The sequence below is a fragment of the Zootoca vivipara genome, chromosome 12, assembly GCF_963506605.1.
Source record: "Zootoca vivipara chromosome 12, rZooViv1.1, whole genome shotgun sequence".
NCBI classification, from domain to species: Eukaryota; Metazoa; Chordata; class Lepidosauria; order Squamata; family Lacertidae; genus Zootoca; species Zootoca vivipara.
Window position 1 is genome coordinate 6,348,027 of NC_083287.1, and position 20,508 is coordinate 6,368,534.

The following is a 20,508-nucleotide window of genomic DNA, read 5'->3' on the forward strand; positions in this document are numbered from 1 at the left end:
TTGAATACAGTGGGGCTGCAGGGTAATAAGATCCCAGCTAACTTCAGGTGAATTTTTGGCACCTGGCAATACTCGTTTGTAATAAATTCCCTTTTAGATCATAACCTTGAATAATTCAAGACAGCATATGTGCCTTAGAACTGTCTCCTCCTTGGCTTGGTTTGCTGCCTCCTCCATCTGCTCCTTTGTTTTTCCTTCTTTCAGTCTTCTCGCTACTGCTCACTTGCAAAATCGTTCTTGTCGATTACTGTCATTTCTGCTGGGTATTTGAAAGAATGGTCAGATATAGATGCTACTACCATCAGATGTTTGTGGGGACTATTAACATTTTATCACCTGAGGGCAAACTAATGTAGATCCCACCGGAATTGCTTCCCTGTGGCTGTGTACAGAACCAGCCATGGGTCTCAAGTGTTCAGAAGGCAGTAGGCAAACTCAGTTTCCTGCCCGTAACAATATGGAAATGAGATAACAGAACCGAACAGCATTTGGCCATTTGCTTCCAAGCAATTGGCTTGGGGAGGTCACAAGCAGTTGCAGGCCTGCTCTAGATTTGCTTGCACCCTACATTGTGTAGAACCAGAGGGGTTTCAGATGTTTTCCTCCCGCACCATTTTCCTCCTCCCCTGCCAGTGATTAATTCAGGCAGAAAGAGGGGCTGAGCCTCATCACTATGAGCCTTTGCACACTTTGACCTTGCTTTTTCATATTACTGTTATTTTGGCAATCTCCTTCAAAGAGGTGTATGATTGAAGATTATGTTTTGACAAAATACCTTGGACACTTGGGAAGTGGTTAGCCTCAGTCTGGACCTATTTACTAATTCATCTCAAAACTTTTTTTAAAAAAAAACACTTGGGTGTTGTGTGTGGTGACCCACAAGGAGAATGTTTGCCTCACAGTTCTTGGGTTCCCAGTTCAAGATTTGCTCTGGATTAGAGTTCTGGATACTATGCCATGCCTGAATCCAGATGGCCATTCCCCATGACTAACTATGCTTGCACAATACATTTAGAGGGGCTCCGGGCTCACTGGTAGAGCAGCTGTTTGCGTGCAAGAATCTGAGGTTCAATTTCTGGCATCACCAGGTGTCAGGCTGGGAAAGACTCCTGCCTGAAACACCCGAGAGCGCCCGCCAGATCAGGGTAGGCTGAACAAACACAAACCCCTGTACAAAAATCTACAATCTACAAAAATGCAGACACAACACGCTGGCTAATAACTGTTAGTGAATATACAATCGGTTAAGATGTCGTTCAAAATATACGAATAAGCCAATTCAAAATGATGTATATATCATACAACACGTCTAACAAAATATACAAGTAACTACAAGTTGTTATAGGTATCAGAGTCAGACAAAGACTCAAACAAATAAATGAATAGCGAGGAATGGCAAGCCATCTCTCAAAGGAAGACGTCTCATATAAGTCTCAAAGGAAGACGTCTCTCCGAAGTCTCAAATATCCGGAATAGTTACAGTCTTCATCAGTGAATAATTATCAATGAAATATTCATGCTAGTGGGGTTCATGCTAGTGCAGGCACCCCCAAACTCGGCCCTCCAGATGTTTTGGAACTACAACTCCCATCATCCCTAGCTAATAGGACCAGTGGTCAGGGATGATGGGAATTGTAGTCCCAAAACATCTGGAGGGCCGAATTTGGGGATGCCTGTGCCAGTGGATCAGTGCTCACTGGATAGTGTAGCGCTATGCAAGATGGACCATTAGTCTGACTTGGTCTAGGCCAGCCTGTATTGTCTTAGGCCAAATACCATATGGGTAATAATGGCAAAATATTGGGAACAACAACCTGGTTCATTTCCCCAATGGCCTTTTTCTGCATGTCTCCTCCTGTCTTTACTAAACCAAGCGTGCAGATGAGCTGGCAGGGATTGGCTGGGCTTTTGCTGCTGTCACAATCATTACTGTGACTTGAGTGAAACCATGACAACGCCAGTTGCTGGCTTGCTAGGCAGTTGGGTCAATATGAAGGTCATGTAAAAGAGGTTGATCTCCAGCGACAGTGTGAATGGATCAGACAGTGGGAGGACAGGTGAAGGCTACAGTGGTACTTCTGGTTAAGAACTTAATTCATTCCGGAGGTCTGTTCTTAACCTGAAACTGTTCTTAACCTGAGGCACCACTTTAGCTAATGGGGCCTCCCGCTGCCGCCGCTGCGCAATTTCTGTTCTCATCCTGAAGCAAAGTTCTTAAACCGAGGTACTATTTCTGCTTTAGCAGAGTCTGTAACCTGAAGCATCTGTAACCCGAGGTACCACTGTATGTGTGTAGAGTGGAATTGTAGTTTCTGTGAACCACTCGGGATAATGTTTTAGGCTACTTTGCACCTTTTCGAATTTCATTGAGACCTCGCTGGCAATTGTCACTTCTCTGATATGATATGAGAGAGCGAGCAAGCCTAGACTTTTGTTCCTTGCTTAGTCTTGAAACTAGATGGTGTCCCCCCCCCTTAAAGAAATCAAGGTACCCCTAGGAAACAAGCCACATGTGTGAAGAGTTGACTCCTGCTTTATATGGGAAGCACCCACAGTAGGGTGCTTCTAAAGACTGTTAAGAACAAATATTGTTAGCTCAGATTTTACCCAACTACCGTAGCTTGTTGGCCTATTTTAGGTATTGTGTATGTCGCTAATTGTTTGTTTGCAGTTGATTTTGATTTTGTATATATTTCAATACTTGATTTTTCATGTTTATAACATTTTAGTGTTGTAATTATTTTCTCTCTAAACCACTTCAGGACCCTTGGTTGGGAAGCAGTCTATAAATAGTTTTAATAAGTGAAGTTGGGATGGAGCAAGTGCTGGAGGAAACACAAAAATTACTTTTTCTGGTACCAGCCAGATCCTCTACTTTTTCCTTCATAAAATGCTCAAAATCTCTCAATGAATTACTTATTCTTCATTCACGACTAACAAAAAAGCTTTTTACGAATAAAGTTTGTTCAGTATGCTTCTAGCTCACATGTTCTTATCAAAGTTAAAAGAGCTGTTGACTTTTATTTTAAGTTAACTTTTTGTTCCAGTGTAACAAAAATGACCACATTAAAAACTCAGGTTATAACAATGCCCCAGTGACCATTTCTGGCTTCAAACAATGTCTTTTTGAAGTATGTGGGAAATCTGTCTTTGTAGGTTGACAATAGCATCCACTTCCACTAAATTCAGCAAGATTTTAATAAATCTAAAAGCTGCATAAAAGCAATTGTAGTAGTAAGAATTTTTATAGTGTTTCATGCCACTCTCGCTTTCCTTGCCATTGCTTCAGACCTCCTTCTGTTAATGCTTAAAATTCCTCAGGGTTCCTTTTGTTATATTTTTATCCTACCAAGATTTGCTTTGCATATTATTTCTGCTGAAGCCCAAGACTTCATAGACTCCTTATGACATCAGTGAAATGCGAGACAATAGCAGTTTTTACACTTTGGTACCAATTATAATGATATACTGCGACACCAGAAGGCTTCTTGTATGCCTCAACCGCATTGAAATAGTTTCCCTCGATTTCTGCACAGCCTTAGGGTCTACCATACTGAAATCTGCCCATGGCTGAAGGCTATAGACTTCTCTAACTCAGGAACCAAAAGAAATACATGCTTTGAAATACTGTATGAATAACAAGCTGATTTGATAGGAAACTATTGCTGACTATTCTTAGGAAATTCCACAGAGCATCCTAATTAGGGTTCCCCCCCCCCTTAGCTATGAAGTGGCTTAAGGCAAAGCATGAAAAAAATAACACAAGAAAATTAAAAGCAGAGGTAGTCAGGTTGCCTCATAAGAAATCTCAGAAAGCTCATCAGAAGGGCTACTTTTGTAAGGCCAACCAAAATATCACAACATGGTGAGCAAGGTTTTGAGAAAGCAAGGGGGGGGGAGAAAAAAAGAAAATACGGCTTCATGTTAAAGCCATACTTTCTGCCTTGGTCTCAGTTTCAAGGAGGAGAATGGGAACAGGTTTAATAGACTGGTCACTCCTGGTTGCTATGTAGGTTTCATGTTACACCTAGGGGTGCTGGGATGAAAAACTATTTTGAAAATATGCAATCTAGCAGTTTTGCTTACTTTTTTTTTTTTAAAAAAAAAGATTTCTAGCTTTTCTCATGCCAAGAGGGTGGGGTGGAAGGCAGTTGTTGTTTTCCAAAGCATGCCCACTAATACAAGTGCTATGTCAAAAGTCTTCTGAATATGTTCAGTCTGAGATTTAGTGTGCACCTACAGAAGGTCATCTGGTACAATTATCCTAGCTTGTACCATTTCATAGTATTAGATGCTAAATTCCATATTTGAATGCTCTTCTCCCTAACATCTAGTTTTCTACGATGCTGTCTGGAAATTGATGTTGGTGTTGAATTGTACTTAGGCTCTGGCTAGTATGCTGTGGAAAGATGTTCTACAATTTCTGCCTGCATTTATATAAAGTTATTCACACATGGCAGACAAGGGCACCTGTTTGTTCCTCTCCATTTACCAACCTCCAGTCCCGCCGCTGTATCAAATGTCTACCATTTCTGAACATGGCGAGACATTATTTTAAGGTACCTCAATCCCACTTTTCCAGTTGTCAGTTCTATGATGTAAATAAGAATCAATTTCTGAGCAAAAGTATCTTGAGCTGATCACCTAAGGATTCATTAGCAAAATACGTCCTCCCCAATTTAGTTTTGGTACTGGAATCTGAAAATCGTTTGTTTGTTTTTTAAGCTGGTCCATAAATTATTTGCTTTCCGAGGGTGAATGTTTATTATGTAAGCCATATGCATTTCGGCTCAACTGAGCCTTCCTGAGGGGCTTATCCTGCTCCCTTCCTTATAAACTGCTCAAAGCTGTGCCCTGTTGTTGTTGTTTAGTCGTTTAGTCGTGTCCGACTCTTCGTGACCCCATGGACCATACCACACCAGGCACTCCTGTCTTCCACTGCCTCCCGCAGTTTGGTCAAACTCATGTTCGTAGCTTCGAGAACACTGTCCAACCATCTCGTCCTCTGTCGTCCCCTTCTCCTAGTGCCCTCAATCTTTCCCAACATCAGGGTCTTTTCCAAGGATTCTTCTCTTCTCAAGAGGTGGCCAAAGTATTGGAGCCTCAGCTTCACGATCTGTCCTTCCAGTGAGCGCTCAGGGCTGATTTCCTTCAGAATGGATAGGTTTGATCTTCTTGCAGTCCATGGGACTCTCAAGAGTCTCCTCCAGCACCAGAATTCAAAAGCATCAATTCTTCGGCGATCAGCCTTCTTGATGGTCCAGCTCTCACTTCCATACATCACTACTGGGAAAACCATAGCTTTAACTATACGGACCTTTGTCGGCAAGGTAATGTCTCTGCTTTTTAAGATGCTGTCTAGGTTTGTCATTGCTTTTTTCCCAAGAAGCAGGCGTCTTTTAATTTCGTGACTGCTGTCACCCTGTAAGGTCCCTTAAAATGGATGGTATTTGAGCATCTTATAAGAGGTGAAATAAGCCACTGAGCATCTTATAACAGGTGAAATAAGCCACTGAGGAAGACTCATTTGAGCCATAAAACTTTGGATGATGATGATGATTATTATTATTATTCCTTTCCAGTATCTGATATATACTTCCCTCACTTTTTGTTTTTATTTGTTTTCATTTGCATTTGTGAGATGCAAAACTGAGCTGCTGAGGATGTGAGAAATTTAATTTTTAAAAGACCTTGATATATCTCAAGGCCATTGCCTTGTTTCATTGCCTTGCCATGTTTGCAGCAGTGAGGCCTTTTATTTCTGCTCGTTCTTAATAGTGTTGATGACAACTACACATGTCCCTTGGGCTTTGCTACTGTTGTGTTCAATTACAGGCGGAAGGTCTGATTATCAGAAATGCTGTTCAGTCACAGCTGCGGCAAGGATGAATGGAAATTGAAGGTGCCATGCTCCCCTGAAAATGAGGCCCCTGACACCACTCATTTATTTTAATGACTCAGGCCTAACTTGTAGATTTGAATACAATGACTTTCATCACTCCCCTTGAGAGTCCAGTCATGAAAAATAATGAAATGTTATTGGGCCCAGACTATTAAATTAACTTGCACCCTAACCACACCTCTAGGAGAAATTGATTGGATTTCAATCCATCTGACGTTATAATTAAAACTTGCATTTATAATTTAACTTTGTACTTGGAACATGGCACTGTTAGAAAGGTTTTGGGCCTCTGTTCCATGTGGGCATCCCGGTGATTAAAGTCACAGATTGTAAAATGGTTTAGTAACAGCTGTGGGAGGGGTAAGGTTCAAACACCAACCATAAGCAAGAATAGCAACTATATCTGAAAGAGCATGCCATTTCCAAGTCCAGTTGCACCACTGACCGATCCAACTGACCATCACTATGCCAAATGCCCCTCCAAAATAATTTGTGTGAACCTTGTCCTCCCCCCAAAAAGATGGGCAATAAATCTAGTTTCTAATCTGTACCTTTTTGGAATGTGAGTTGGGGGTACACATGCCTGAATAATACTTTTTTAAAATCCCCGAACAAAGAATAGTAGAATGTCAAGGAGAAGACTAGGGTTGGTCCCTCCTCTCTAACATCTGGTTTTCTGTGTACAGGGATTTTATCGTGTGAACTGAGAGTATTCAGTCATGTGAACCCCTTCCTGTGGTCTGAAGAGGTACATAGCCTGGAAGCAGATGGCTATTGCACCCTCACTGCTTGTGAGAATTAGGCGATGGTTCAGGATGCCACCACATTGGCCATCTCTGCCCTAGTTTAGTTAGATGGAAGAACTATCAGGTGACCCTTCATCCTGTAGTAGAGCCTACCAAGAAGGATCTTTGGACTTGTATCTGGTTCCATAAATTTTGAGAGGCCTCAAAAGAGGAATAAACTTGGGATAAGGTGAAATGTACAATTGTAGTTCAAGAAATGACACTTTAAAGGGTGTATATTTTTAGAACCCACCCTATTTTTTGCAAATTTTGTAATTCTAAGGTTTTTTTGTTTTAAAAAAACCTTTTAATGTTGTATTTTATATTGTTATAACCTTCCCTAGGAATTTAGGGTGAAGAACGGGTTAATAAATTAAAACAACCACCACTTTTTTTTTTCAGAAGAGGTGGTGCCATTTGTCTAGTAATTCTCAATTTGCTCTGACCTGTTCACTCACTGCTTATTACCTCAAGCCAGTTAGTTATATTGTTGCTGTATATTATTTTAGGAGGATCTCATCAATCACATATTAATACTTTTTTGTTTTAATTTATTCATATTTAGCAAGTGAGACCTGCAATGATTTCCACCCAATGTTCTTCACGCACGACAGGTCATTTGAAGAGTTCTTCTGCATTTGCATCCAGCTGCTGAATAAGACATGGAAAGAGATGAGAGCAACTTCTGAAGACTTCAACAAGGCAAGAAATTTTTTGGGAAGGGTAGCATTTGGAAGCAAAGCCCCTTTTTTTCTTAGTTTCTACCTAATATGATTCCATATGCATCTCTGGACTAGTTTTGAAGGTGATTGAAATGTAAAAGGCAAAAAATTTATACGATCTGAAGAGAAACCAGAGTTTTGAATCCGCTTTTAGTACCCATAGACCAAATTCATCTTAAAAAATAAGAATAAGGCCTAATTTAACCCCAGTTTGTAGGAGGTGTGATAAAACATTTGTGAGGGGAAACAAGATTTCATAATTGAAACTGTTTCCACCTTTAAAATACAGTGGTACCTCTACTTACGAATTTAATGCATTCCGAACGCACATTCGTAAGTCAAAAAAATTTGTAAGTCGAATCCCATAGGAATGCATTGGGAGAAAAAATTCGTAAGTAGAAGCAACCCTATCTAAAAATTCGTAAGTAGAAAAAATCCTATCTAAACCGCATCCAAGATGGCGGACGGAGCTCCATTCGTAAGTAGAAACATTCATAAGTAGAGTTATTCGTAAGTAGAGGTACCACTGTACTAAATAATTGTGGGGAAATAGCTGAGGCTCCAATACTTTGGCCACCTCATGAGAAGAGAAGACTCCCTGGAAAAGACCCTGATGTTGGGAAAGATGGAGGGCACAAGGAGAAGGGGACGACAGAGGACGAGATGGTTGGACAGTGTTCTCGAAGCTACCAACATGAGTCTGACCAAACTGCGGGAGGCAGTGCAAGACAGGAGTGCCTGGTGTGCTATGGTCCATGGGGTCACGAAGAGTCGGACACGATTGTGACAATAGTCTTTTATGTGGCATTTTATTCTAATGTGTTAAAACATTGACAGAATTATGCTTCATTTAAGCATATGGATGAGCTCAGCAGCTGAAATGTTCAGTAATGCATTACACAGTTTTAGCATTACAGTGGTATCTCGTGTTACAGACAGGATCCGTTCCAGAGGCCCCCGCCCACCCGCTTCTTCATTTCTACTTCGTTCTCTTCATGTCCCCTCCTCCCTGTTGTCTGGGGAAGGGGAAAGTGTGGGGGCAACTGGATTCTGCCCCGATTGCTGGGCAGGCACAGGAGGAACCCACAAGGCGACAGGGCCAGGAGCTTGCGTTTCCCACCCTTTTCTTTTAAAAGGGAGCTTTTATGCAACCAATGTCTCTTTTCAAAGCAAAGGAAAATTGGAAAAGGAAATTTCTAATTTGAATGCCATAATTGGTACACTACCCAAAAAAAAGGAGGCAACACGTCGACCAATTCCACGGGCGAAATATATCTGTTTTTATCTTTGCAAAATATAATGACATGCGAGACAGTGATCCAAGGTAATCATACTGTTTCGGTTTGGTCTTCTTCAGTTTTTTAACTACAAAAAATAAATCAAATAAATATATATCATTAATTGTGTCATACATCATATTAAGGCCAATGGCCAGCATGAACACGAGTCTATACAGTCCATAATATTTTAACATTGAAAAAATACAGGAAAATACAAAAATAAAACATACCTTAGCGTTTGTATGCAATCTGCGGAACAGGGGTCATACACATATGTAACTCCTGCTGCCTGAAGCAGGAAATGAAAAGCTTAATATACAGTTCCACCACAGGTAACACCCTAGTTAATCAAGGCTATTGGAATTTTTAAAGTTACATGCAACCTCAAGATCCTGAAAGTAATATAATTAGATGAAACAATTCAAATCTAACTCAGAGTTCAATCCTTCTGGATGGAGCATTTTGAACATAAAAATAAATTGTGATTCTTTTTGTCTTAATAATTTTACATAATCACGTTTAGCGTTCCCCTTCCTCCTGTTAATCCACAATACGGTGTACAGCAAGTCCGAGTCTGAATGACTGTTAGCTAAAAAATGCTCAACCAGGGGTGCTTCCCGAACCGCATTCCTAATGCGGGATCGGTGTTCACTGATTCGTGTTCCCACAGACCGGATAGTTGACCCTATATCAAATAAATTACATGGGCATCTAATTAAATATACCACCTCTTTTGTTTGGCATGTACTGAAATGGTTGATAACAAACTTGAATTTGGTCTTTTCGTTACAAATCACCTTGGTTTGCAAGGCCAGAGGGCAAGCGGGACACCTGCCACATCTAAAATGTCCCACAGGACCCCCAGGGATACGGGTGCAAGATGGTCTGTTTAACGTCAGTATGTACTAATAAGTTCTTAAGACAATTAATCCGTTTAAGTCCTATCAAAGGAAACTCCGAGCAACCTGGCACATTCTTAATGATTTTGTCAGTATAAGGTGAATATTCTAATGAAGCTGTAACTCTGCCAAAAGTCTCGGGTGGGGCAGGCCGGTGTAAAAGAGTGGAGTGTTGTTTAGCACCAGATTTTATTCTAGCCTTCTCCATCACGTCAGGTGGATAGCCTCTAGCCTGTAATGAGGTAGCTAATGACTCAGCATTACTGGAAAAGTCCTCATGGCATGAGGAATTCCTCTTAAGCCGTAAGAATAACCCATAAGGTAAATTGTCTTTAAGACGTTTAGGGTGAAATGAGGAGTAGTGCAGAAGTGAATTACAGTCTGTAGGTTCCCCCGCCGCCGCGTCTTGCCGCACACAGCCGGCATGGAGCGCGGTTTCGGACACCTCCGAAGCCGCGCTCCATGTCGGGGGAGGCAGGCAAGACGCGGCGGCGGGGGAACGTCTTCCCCTGCCACCGCTTCTTGCCGCGCACAGCCGGCATGGGGCTTGGCAGAGGTGGGGGAAAGGCGCAGGATCGTTCCTTCGCCTTTCCCCCACCCCGCCCGACAGAGCCAGATCCGACGAAGCTTCTGAAGCTTCATCCGATCCAGCTCTGTCGTTGGCAGCAGCGGCGCTTGCTCTCTTGGCTCGGGAAAGCGCCTGCCTGCCTTCCCCGAGCCAAGAGAACAAGCGCCGCCGCCGCCACCAGTTCCCCCCGGAGCCCATAGGAACGCATTAATTGACTTTTAATGCATTCCTATGGGAAACGATGCCTCGCTAGACGAAATTTTCGTAGGACGAATTGAGTCCTGGAACGAATTAATTTCGTCTAGCGAGGCACCACTGTATTTAGCAGTGGGTTCCAATACTGACCCCGTACCCGAAACAATAGGTCTCCTGGGAGGGGAGAGGATATTTTTATGTATTTTAGGCAAACAATAAAAAATAGGAATCCGGGGATTGGGGGGTACTAAATATTCAAAAACTTGTTTATTTATGTAGCTCATACTATATGCTTGTAGTGCAATGGTTTCTTATATCATGGATGTTGGCTCATATGATGGAGGGATGATCTGTATTGTTTTGTTGGTACTGTTCCTGCGGGTTTGTTGTGGCCATTGGCTGGAACAGCTAACTTACATTGAATTGAATAAAATGTCTATGCAGCTACTTCACAAAGAGGTAGATTTTTCAAGTCGATCTATTCTGGGTGGCTGAGAAGAAAACTTGACTTTCATGATTGTGCCCTGTTTGGGAAGAGTAGAAAACACGATCTAGGGTTTGGATCTAACCACAAGTGAAGCTTCATGGCTACTCATTCATTGCAAGCCCAAATTGTAACAGATTAGCCCTGGTATGGAAGATTTATTACACCCTGGATTAGAAAGGGTTAATCCATTTCCAACTTAACGGACAGCGCATTTCTTGGAGGCGGGGCGGTTCCCGGTTCAAAAGAGGAGGGGATAGCCGTTTGGAGAGGGAGAGGGGAGTGTGGGGACAAAGGAGGGAAGGAGAAGGGTGTGAAGTGAGGTTAGTGGTGGTTTAGGTTAGGCTTAGATTAAATTGGGGTTAAAGTTTGACAGAGTTAGTGTACAACTGTAACTAAGTTTGTAACCTTGTGAATCGTTAAGAAGAAAAAGAAAAACTATGTTCTCAAGAAAATAAAATTCATCTTTGTTGTGCCAAGGAGAATCGTCTCAGTTGTTCCAGCAGCGTATCAAAACCCACAGAGGTGGAGACTCAGAAGAGGGCAAAACTTACCTCAGGGAAAAGGGGGATAGTTTGTGTCCTAGAGTCACACAAAAGGGGCAATCGGGTGAAAACCTAGAGTGCCACAAATTTGCCAAGTTGAAAAGGCAAACTGATACAGTGGGGATCCTAGCGGGGGGGGGGGGACCCTTTACTGTAGGCAAGAGGTTGTCCATTTAAGTAGCCCTGAGTTTTTATGAGATCAGGCCACGGAAGCTGGAATTAGACTCTCATTACTAAGAAGCCCAGAAGTAGTAAGGAGTTTATTTTAAGGCGAAAGGAGTTGAGTGGGGGATTGCTCCACCCCCTGGACCCCTCCGTCTCATAGTTTATTGACAGCATCGGAGTTTCGTTGCACAGGCATCCCCAAACTTCGGCCCTCCAGATGTTTTGGACTACAATTCCCATCATCCCCGACCACTGGTTCTGTTAGCTAGGGATCATGGGAGTTGCAGGCCAAAACATCTGGAGGGCCGCAGTTTGGGGATGCCCGTGTTAACCGCATCTTACCATAATGTATAAACTAGGCAATTGTTAGCATTGGTTTCTTGTTTTGATTCTTCTCATCCTTAAGATCAGTTTTTCATTTCAGCAACCTTACTGTATATATTTAACTGCCAGTTGCATATATTTTATTATTCCTGTGTGGTGTGTGTGTGTGTGTGTGTGTGTGTGTGTGTGTGTGTGAGAGAGAGAGAGAGAGAGAGAGAGAGAGAGAGAATGTTAATCTGATGTGAGATTGTATAGCAATTACAGTGAATTGGATTTTAGCTCCTGGGATCCAAATATCTTCCTGAAAGCTACTCAGCCAGCTTTCATCTTTAATCATAACTGAAGAAGGAAGACCTCTTTCATTTAATTTTTCATTAATGAAAGTAAATTGTATATTCTAATCTAGAGGTAGCAGGAGTTTTTCAGCTGGCTGGAGCTGCTGTACACATTGAGGGCTTTCTCTGCTGGAGGACATTATGGTTCTTCCATAGTTTGACTGTCAACTTCTCCACTAGGTCAACTTTTTATTTTTATTTTATTCCCAATGCTGTAATAAATGGAAGAAATCTCAGTTGAATTTTTTTCTAAATAAACTGTACAGTCTGAACCACTTTATGTGTAATAAGGAATATTAACATTGCGGAGAGGTTCATTAAATTTTCCAGCTTTTAAATAGACATTTTAAATCCCCCTTCACCAAGTTTGTTATTTTCTTTATCCTGGTTGGTGCTATTACAGTAATATGAACTAGAAAGAGGCACATAACTTCGCTCCCTATTAGGATCTCCCGTTTTTACTGAGCGTTCAGTATGCTCGTGATGTTATTGAGGTGATCAGTGCTGTTTTTATAGAAAAAGAGGTGCCAGAACTCACCATGAACACCTCCCTCGTTCTCTTAGAATGGCAATGGCACCCACCTGAGTGGTGGTGGAACTGAGTTCCTGTGAGTTCCCCCTGAAAAAGCCGTGGAGGCGATTATACATGATCACACTTTTAAGACCAGGCCTCCCCAAACTTCGGCCCTCCAGATGTTTTGGACTACAATTCCCATCTTCCCCGACCACTGGTCCTGTTAGCTAGGGATCATGGGAGTTGTAGGCCAAAACATCTGGAGGGCCGCAGTTTGGGGGTGCCTGTTCAAGACCATTTGCACCGGCAAATATTTTGAGGTGCACGTACTGAATTATTTGCAATACATACATGCCTGTAGTTTCCTGCTAACTTTCCATGCCACAAATGTTCTGCAAAGAGTGTCCCTCCAGAGAGCAATAATATGGTAACAGTGGCATGTTAGAAATAAAACCCCAGCCTGGAAGGGCCCTTGGAGGTAAGATCATGTTCTTGCTTAACCTATGCTTTTGCTATACTGTAGTTCTCTTCACTGGTTCTGTTTTATTTTGGCATACCTGGTTGCATGAATTATTCGTACCATTTGGGTATTATAGGAAAACAAAAATGCAGCTGGTTGTCTGCAACCATTAAACTTTTGTTTTGTTTTGTAAAGAAAGTTGTAAAAGATTTTCCATGCATATTGAATGTGCCCTAAGAGATTATTTTACCATCCCAGTTTTACAGAAGGTGGTATGTCTGTGGATTTCACAAACACAGTATTTCCAATCACTGAAGTTTGCGGTTGGCGTGTGTAGACATTTTTCTTTCCTAATTTTGGCTAGGAGGTTGCATCTGTCCTGAACCAGCTGATAAAGAAATAGTGCAGAATTGTTCAGCTGTCTAAAGTGGGAGAATATTTTACCTGTTTGGCCTCAGGGAAGTGAATTAGTGTAGCTAAAATTAAAAGGTTTTCAGGGTATCTTTTTTCAAAATACATTGGTGCCTCACTAGACGAATTTAATTCGTTCCACGGGTCTATTCTTATAACGAAAAATTTGTCTAGCGAATCCCATAGGAATGCATTGAATTTTTTTTTAAAAAAAATTGCCCATAGGAACGCATTAATTGAATTTCAATGCATTCCTATGGGAAACCGTGATTTGCTAGACGAATTTTTCGTAAAACGAATTTGTCTAGCGAGGCAACCTCCGCTAGAAAAATCCTTTCTTTAAGCGAAAATTTTGTCTTACGGGGCGTTTGTTAAGCGAGGCACCACTGTATTTTAAAATTAGAATGGTTGGGAGAAAGCAAGCTAATTCTTTTTAAGTGTCGCCTCTCATTAACATTGAGAATAATCCATCAATATTTTAATTTTTAATTTGTTTTTATTGATACAATACACATGCAAAAAACCTAGAGACTACAGCAGACCCTCCCCCCAGTTGTTAGCCCCTCACCCCAATAGTGGTATCAAGCTATAATTCTCATAATTGTTCTCCATACAGGATAAAGAGTTGTGTGCATGGAGAGAGAGAGACTTAATGCTCAGAAGGCCAGTTGAACCCACAGGAAACGGGTTATATGAACGATTTCAACCACATAAGACATCAAGTGTCTAGATCAGGAGGTTATAATATCCTAATCTGCAAGGATGATTTTGGCAGTTTGCCCTTAAGTCCTTAAGTTTGCCCTTAAGTTTCATTGATATATGAAATAAATAGCCAGCAAATGACAAGAAATCACTTTAGTTTCTCTTTAAACAAGATACTGATTGCATAATGTAGGTATCTGTGCTTTTTTATTTCGTTTTTTTAGTCTTTGCCCAATGTATCCAGTTATTCGCTTTAACTATAGATACTGCAAATTCATGGCTTTGAAAAATATTTCTACTGTTACGGTACGTAAATCCTTAGCCAAGCCTATGTACATGAAGTTTAAGCAGCTATATTAGGCATCCCCAAACTGCGGCCCTCCAGATGTTTTGGCCTACAACTCCCATGATCCCTAGCTACCAGGACCAGTGGTCGGGGAAGATGGGAATTGTAGTCCAAAACATCTGGAGGGCCGAAGTTTGGGGATGCCTGAGCTATATCATGCGTAGGCAAACTAATGCCCAGGGGCTGGATCTGGCCCAATCGCCTTCTCAATCCGGCCCGCAGACGGTCCGGGAATCAGTGTGTTTTTACATGAGTAGAATGTGTTCTTTTATTTAAAATGCATCTCTGGGCTATTTGTGGGGCCGGCCTGCTGAAAAAGTTTGCTGACCCCTGAGCTATATCTTTCCCAATATGCTACTGAAATTCAAAGGCAAAGCGAATGCTGAGATATTTGAAAAGAGGGGGTTATTGCTTGCATTATGAATTTCCTGACAAGTTAACGGGCTTGCAACAAGTCAGGACATAAATATGAAAAGGGTTCCTTTTCGGCTTGATGAAGACTTGTTCTGCTGACTCTTCCCAGTGACTTCTGATGGTAGCATAGTTAAGGAATTGTTCACAGCAAATGACTGATTGCCCCAAAGTAGGCTTTAAACATGAAAAATGCTTTATGCTACTTCCTCTGTAGAACAATGTCCAATAGTATATCAACAATTGTGATAAAAAAGAGAGTATCTTAGGCTGTTGGATATCATATGCCAAGGATGACTGCCTTTACCTGGCAATTGCTTGGAAATATGTACTGTAAGTTCTCTAACTTGAACAGTCCTATCTGGTGTCTGCTATTCCTACCTTCAGGAGCATAACATGAGCTAACGAGGATTTCTGAAGGCAGCTGCTCTAAGCTTAAATAGCAAATCCAAATGTAAGGAGGACAAAATTATCTAGTGCTCCTTGCAGAATACATTCCCGACCCACTGGAGAGCCAGCGTGGTGTAGTGGTTAAGAGCGGTAGACTCGTAATCTAGGGAACCGGGTTCGCGTCTCCGCTCCTCCACATGCAGCTGCTGGGTGACCTTGGGATAGTCACACTTCTTTGAAGTCTCTCAGCCCCACCCACCTCACAGGGTGTCTGTTGTGGGGGAGGAGGGGAAAGGAGATTATTAGCCGCTTTGAGACTCCTTCGGGTAGTGATAAAGCGGGATATCAAATCCAAACTCTTCTTCTTCTTCAAAATGCATTATTCAGAGAGGGGAGCATAGCTGCCAAGTTTTCCCTTTTCTCGCGAGGAAGCCTATTCAGCATAATGGAATTTCCCTTTAAAAAAGGGAGAACTTGGCAGCTATGGAGGGGAGCAAGGCTTGTTTGCCCAGTTGGATAACCTGGTTAACTCAAAGTTCTTCAGTAGCAAGTTGGTTTACACATTCATTGGGGCGACTCAACAGCTGGAATAGAAATAAGAAATAAAATCAGGGCGTGCGCCTCTCAGTGGCAATTTAAACAGCAGCAGGATTGATGTTTGATATGCATAGGTAAATATTTAAATCTTTGCAGACGCAGTGACCCATGAGCAATCCAATGGAGTGAGCGTGGCTGAAAAACTCTGCAACAGCTTGTATGCACATAGAACCGTGTTCACTGTTCAAACCTCCCTGTTGGCTGGTAGAGCCAGAACTATTTGAGGTTGAGGCAGGTGACAGTAGCAGTGACTGACCTCTACTGAAGATAGGAAATTTAGAGCCTTTACGGGGAAGAGTGGGATAGAAATTTAATAATAATAATAATAATAATAATAATAATAATAATAATAATAATAAAGAATCTGCCTGAAAGTTTCCATCCGGAGTGGCTGGTGGAGTGAAGCCATGGAACTGGGAATTCCTTTGACGAAGACAGGTTTAGCAGACTGAGAGGTAATACAAAATAAAGCAATTTTTGAGTAAATTTTACCTTTCCAGCTCTTGGGATTAGTGCATATTAAATTCTACATATTGCTGCTGAGGTCATAAGCCCTTTATGACCTTTATAGTTTTGCAAGCAGATGATTCCTTTCAATACATCCTATCCATTAGGCATTCTGGGCACATAACTAAAACATTTTCATTCGTCATTCTAACTTGTTTCACTGCAACCTGCTGCACATTTTTTTTATAAAATGAGAGTGGTTTCTAATTGAAAAAAAAGTCATCGAGTTATAGTGAAAACCTGTTAGGAGACAATAATTGGGTGCACTGAGGGTTATCGGCTCTCCTTCATTAGAATCCATTTATTTGAAGGGACTTTGGAACTTAATGCTATTTGGCATCTTTTGCAGGGATTGTATTAATTTAAGAAACATCTCGTATTTTATCTTTCATATAAATACCCTCTTTTTAGTTTGTTGGAAATGTAGCAAGTGGGTTGTTGCAGTTTTTCTCTATATAAAATGTTTCTTACATTTGGCTAGTCTGCATTCATAGCTTTGGACCTAGAATGGATATATCCAACAAGCATAAAACTGTAGAGTTGGAAGGGACCCAGTAGATCATCTAGTCCAACCCCTGCAATGCAGCTGACGTGTTCAGTTGTTACTTCCCAAGAAGAAAATTCAACCTAGAAGGAGGTTTCTGTACATGCATCTGACTCACTGGGGTGGGGAGGATGTAGGCAAAAATGAAGTTTCCTGTGTCACCTTTATTTGAACACAGTATTTCCCAGACTGCTACATGTTTTATTGGGTAGAATTGGGTCTGTGGGTCAATTGCATTCAAACAAATACAATACAACCTAGTTCGGCTGATTACTTGTCCCTGTGATAGGGGAGGGTGTTCATATGCCCAAGAGTGCAATCCTAAGTTTGTCTACTCAAAGCTAAATCCCACTTAGTTTAATTGATTACAGTGTGAGATTCACTTCAGTGAGAGATTCACTTATTGACAGAAAGTAATGAGTGAATAGTCTCTTTGAATTAATAGATATATCTTGCTGCTTTGGAAAACCTGCCCATCGGATCAGATTTTTTCTGAAGGCAAGAACAGTATTAAAAAGGAGCAGTCAGCCACAGCCAATAGGGGACCTTTACCACTAATGAAACTTTTACTTAAGAGAGAACATCTTTATATTGCAAATAATCACACATTTGGTGCAGGTATTCCCTCTGGTACATGTCAAAAGACCTGTTGCCCAATAGGAGGAAGGTGTTGGCACAAAGATTTAGTAAAGCTATCCCAGATCTCCCAAGGCTCAAGTCAATGATGAATTGACAACCTTAACTCGCACACAAAGTAATTTTCCTTACATAGATACTGGAAGCCCTGTTTAGGGAGGGTGATTTATGGGGGTCAGAAAACGCTGTCTTGAACATGCTGCATCTTCAACAGAACATTTAAATTAAATAGTCATTTACTACACTTGCCAGACAATAGGAAGACTGCAGAAGGGGAAAGGGCTGAAGCAAACAGGGTAGCAAGTGATAAAAGTGAATAAATCCAACTCCAGGCACTTCGTCTTCAGTATGGTTAGTGATCAGGGCTGGAAGGAGGAAGGCAAGGGCTACGGAAAAGTGGTTGTGTTTATAGGGATCTGACTATATATTTATTTATTTCAGCAATTCATATTACTGCCGAGTACCTTAGTGTACAGCGTGGGTAGCACTGTGGTCTAAACCACTGAGCCTAGGGCTTGCTGATCAGAAGGTCGGCGGTTCAAATCCCCGCAACGGGATGAGCTCCTGTGGCTCGGTCCCAGCTCCTGCCAACCTAGCAGTTCGAAAGCACGCCAAAAAGTGCAAGTAGATAAATAGGTACCTGCTCCGGTGGGAAGGTAAACGGTGTTTCCGTGTGCTGCTCTGGTTTCAGTGTTCCATTGCGCCAGAAGCGGCTTAGTCATGCTGGCCACATGACCCGGAAAAACTGTCTGCGGACAAACGCCGGCTCCCTCAGCCTGTAAAGTGAGATGAGCGCCACAACCCCAGAATTGTCTGCGACTGGACTTAACTGCCAGGAATCCTTTACCTTTTTACCTTAGTCTGAAAGCAGCATTAGGACTCAGGCTGGCAACAACTTTATGAAAAGCTGTCGGAGCAATCATGAGAAAAGTTTTTTGTTGTTCACTCAGTTTCCAGTTACTAGAAAAACAAGGGGGAACTACATTTTTTAAAAAAGCTGCATCGCATGTATCAGGGATGGGGAACTGTGGCCCTCTAGAAGTTGTTGGACTCAACTCCCATCATCCCTAAACATTGGTCATGCTTTCTGGGGCTACTAGGGAATTATAGTACAGCAGCATCTGGGGGGCCGTAGGTTCCCCATACCTGCCCTACATGTATGCACTGGGCTCTACTTGCACCTGCAAAGATGGGCTCTGCTCTTGAAGTCAGTAAAAAAAATCCATGCCCTGACTCTATTCTCATATTTTCAGTGGGCTACTGCTTCCCCACTGAGGCCAGAGAGCTCCATCAACTGAGCCTGAGCAGATACCAGGTTTCTTGATTTCAAGAGATGCTTAGCATAAAACAGAAAGTTGGCACAGTATGTGTGTGGGGGGAGGTAGACACCAAGCGTTTGTAGTGTGGAATTAATGGTGCATTATTCTGTAAGCAAAATAAGCCATACCCCAGTGAAACATTAATTTTGCATGAAAGCATAATGGGCACAGCCAAAGAAGAGATGGATGCCCTAGAGCAAAAAGAAGACGGTGCCGTGAGTCAATAAGTAAATTGTTTGCAATAAGTCACTGAAAATCTAGAGCAACTATGTAGGCTCTGCCTTTGATGTTAGAGTTATTAGTCTCTGTCTTTGATTTTGTTCATTCAAATCAAATCGAATACTTTATTACGGCCATAGGCCCATATTTAGATTTTGTTCATTGGTATTGTGATTTTAAAAAAACACAACTGCCTAATAAATGCAAATGTTGAGAGACTCTAGGCCAGGCATCCCCAAACTTTGGCCCTCCAGATGTTTTGGCCTACAACTCCCATGATCCCTAGCTAACAGGACCAGTGATCAGGGATGATGGGAATTGTAGTCCAAAACATCTGGAGGGCCGAAGTTTGGGGGTGCCTGCTCTAGGCATCTCTGGTGGATCTTCTTTGCTGATGTCACATTGCAGCTGGACTATATTTTTTTGGGGGGGGGGATGAATGAATTCTTATGCCCCACAAATAACCCAGAGATGCATTTTAAATAAAAGGGCACATTCTACTCACATAAAAACACGCTGATTCCCGGACTGTCCGCAGGCTGGGTTTAGAAGACGATTGGTCCGGATCCAGCCCCTGGGCCTTAGTTTGCCTACCCATTGGTTAGTTCATTATATATGGGATTTGCTCTATGAGCCTTCCAGTGTACTATGAACATGTGCAGAGCCCCAGGTGTCAATATTTGTACATACGGTACATACAATTCAAGCTACTGCAGTTACGACATTCCAAAGCATTCTTTTATTATTATTTATTTTTATCTGGCCTTGTTCAACTATTCCTGGACAAGAATTCAAGTAAGCATTGACTGCATACTACACAATAGAAAGGGCCCCTCTTTTCTTCCTCCTGAAACATCTCTGTACATGTTGAACAAATTCCGTTCTGGAAGTCCATTCGACTTCCAAAACGTTCGTAAACCAAGGTGCGGCTTCTGATTGGCTGCAGGAAGCTCCTGCAGCCAATCGGAAGCCGTGGAAGCTGCATCGGACGTTTGGGTTCCAAAGAATGTTCAAAAACCGGAACAGTCATGTCCAGTTTTCAGTCGTTCAGGAGCCAAAACGTTCGTTCCCCAAGGCATTTGAAAACCAAGGTACGACTGTATAGTGGGGTCCAACCTCCTGGCACAAATCCCCTCAACCCTATTCCCACCTTCTTCCCACCTTCTTCCCTCACCCCCTTGTTTCATTCACACCTCTAAAAAGACACCTCAACATTCCGTATATCCTGTAAAAACACAGGCACTGCCA

At 42.0% G+C, this 20,508-nt stretch overlaps 1 protein-coding gene across 5 annotated transcripts in view; it reads left to right on the top strand.

Moving 5' to 3' along the window:
* ELMO1 (engulfment and cell motility 1) overlaps positions 1–20,508 on the top strand; it is a 318,071-nt gene that overhangs the window by 209,601 nt on the left and 87,962 nt on the right. For all 5 annotated transcript variants that reach the window (XM_035129257.2, XM_035129260.2, XM_035129258.2 and 2 more), the window contains exon 16: positions 7,253–7,389. In XM_035129257.2, coding sequence (XP_034985148.1) covers positions 7,253–7,389 — 137 coding nt within the window. The remainder of the gene's footprint in view (positions 1–7,252; positions 7,390–20,508) is intronic.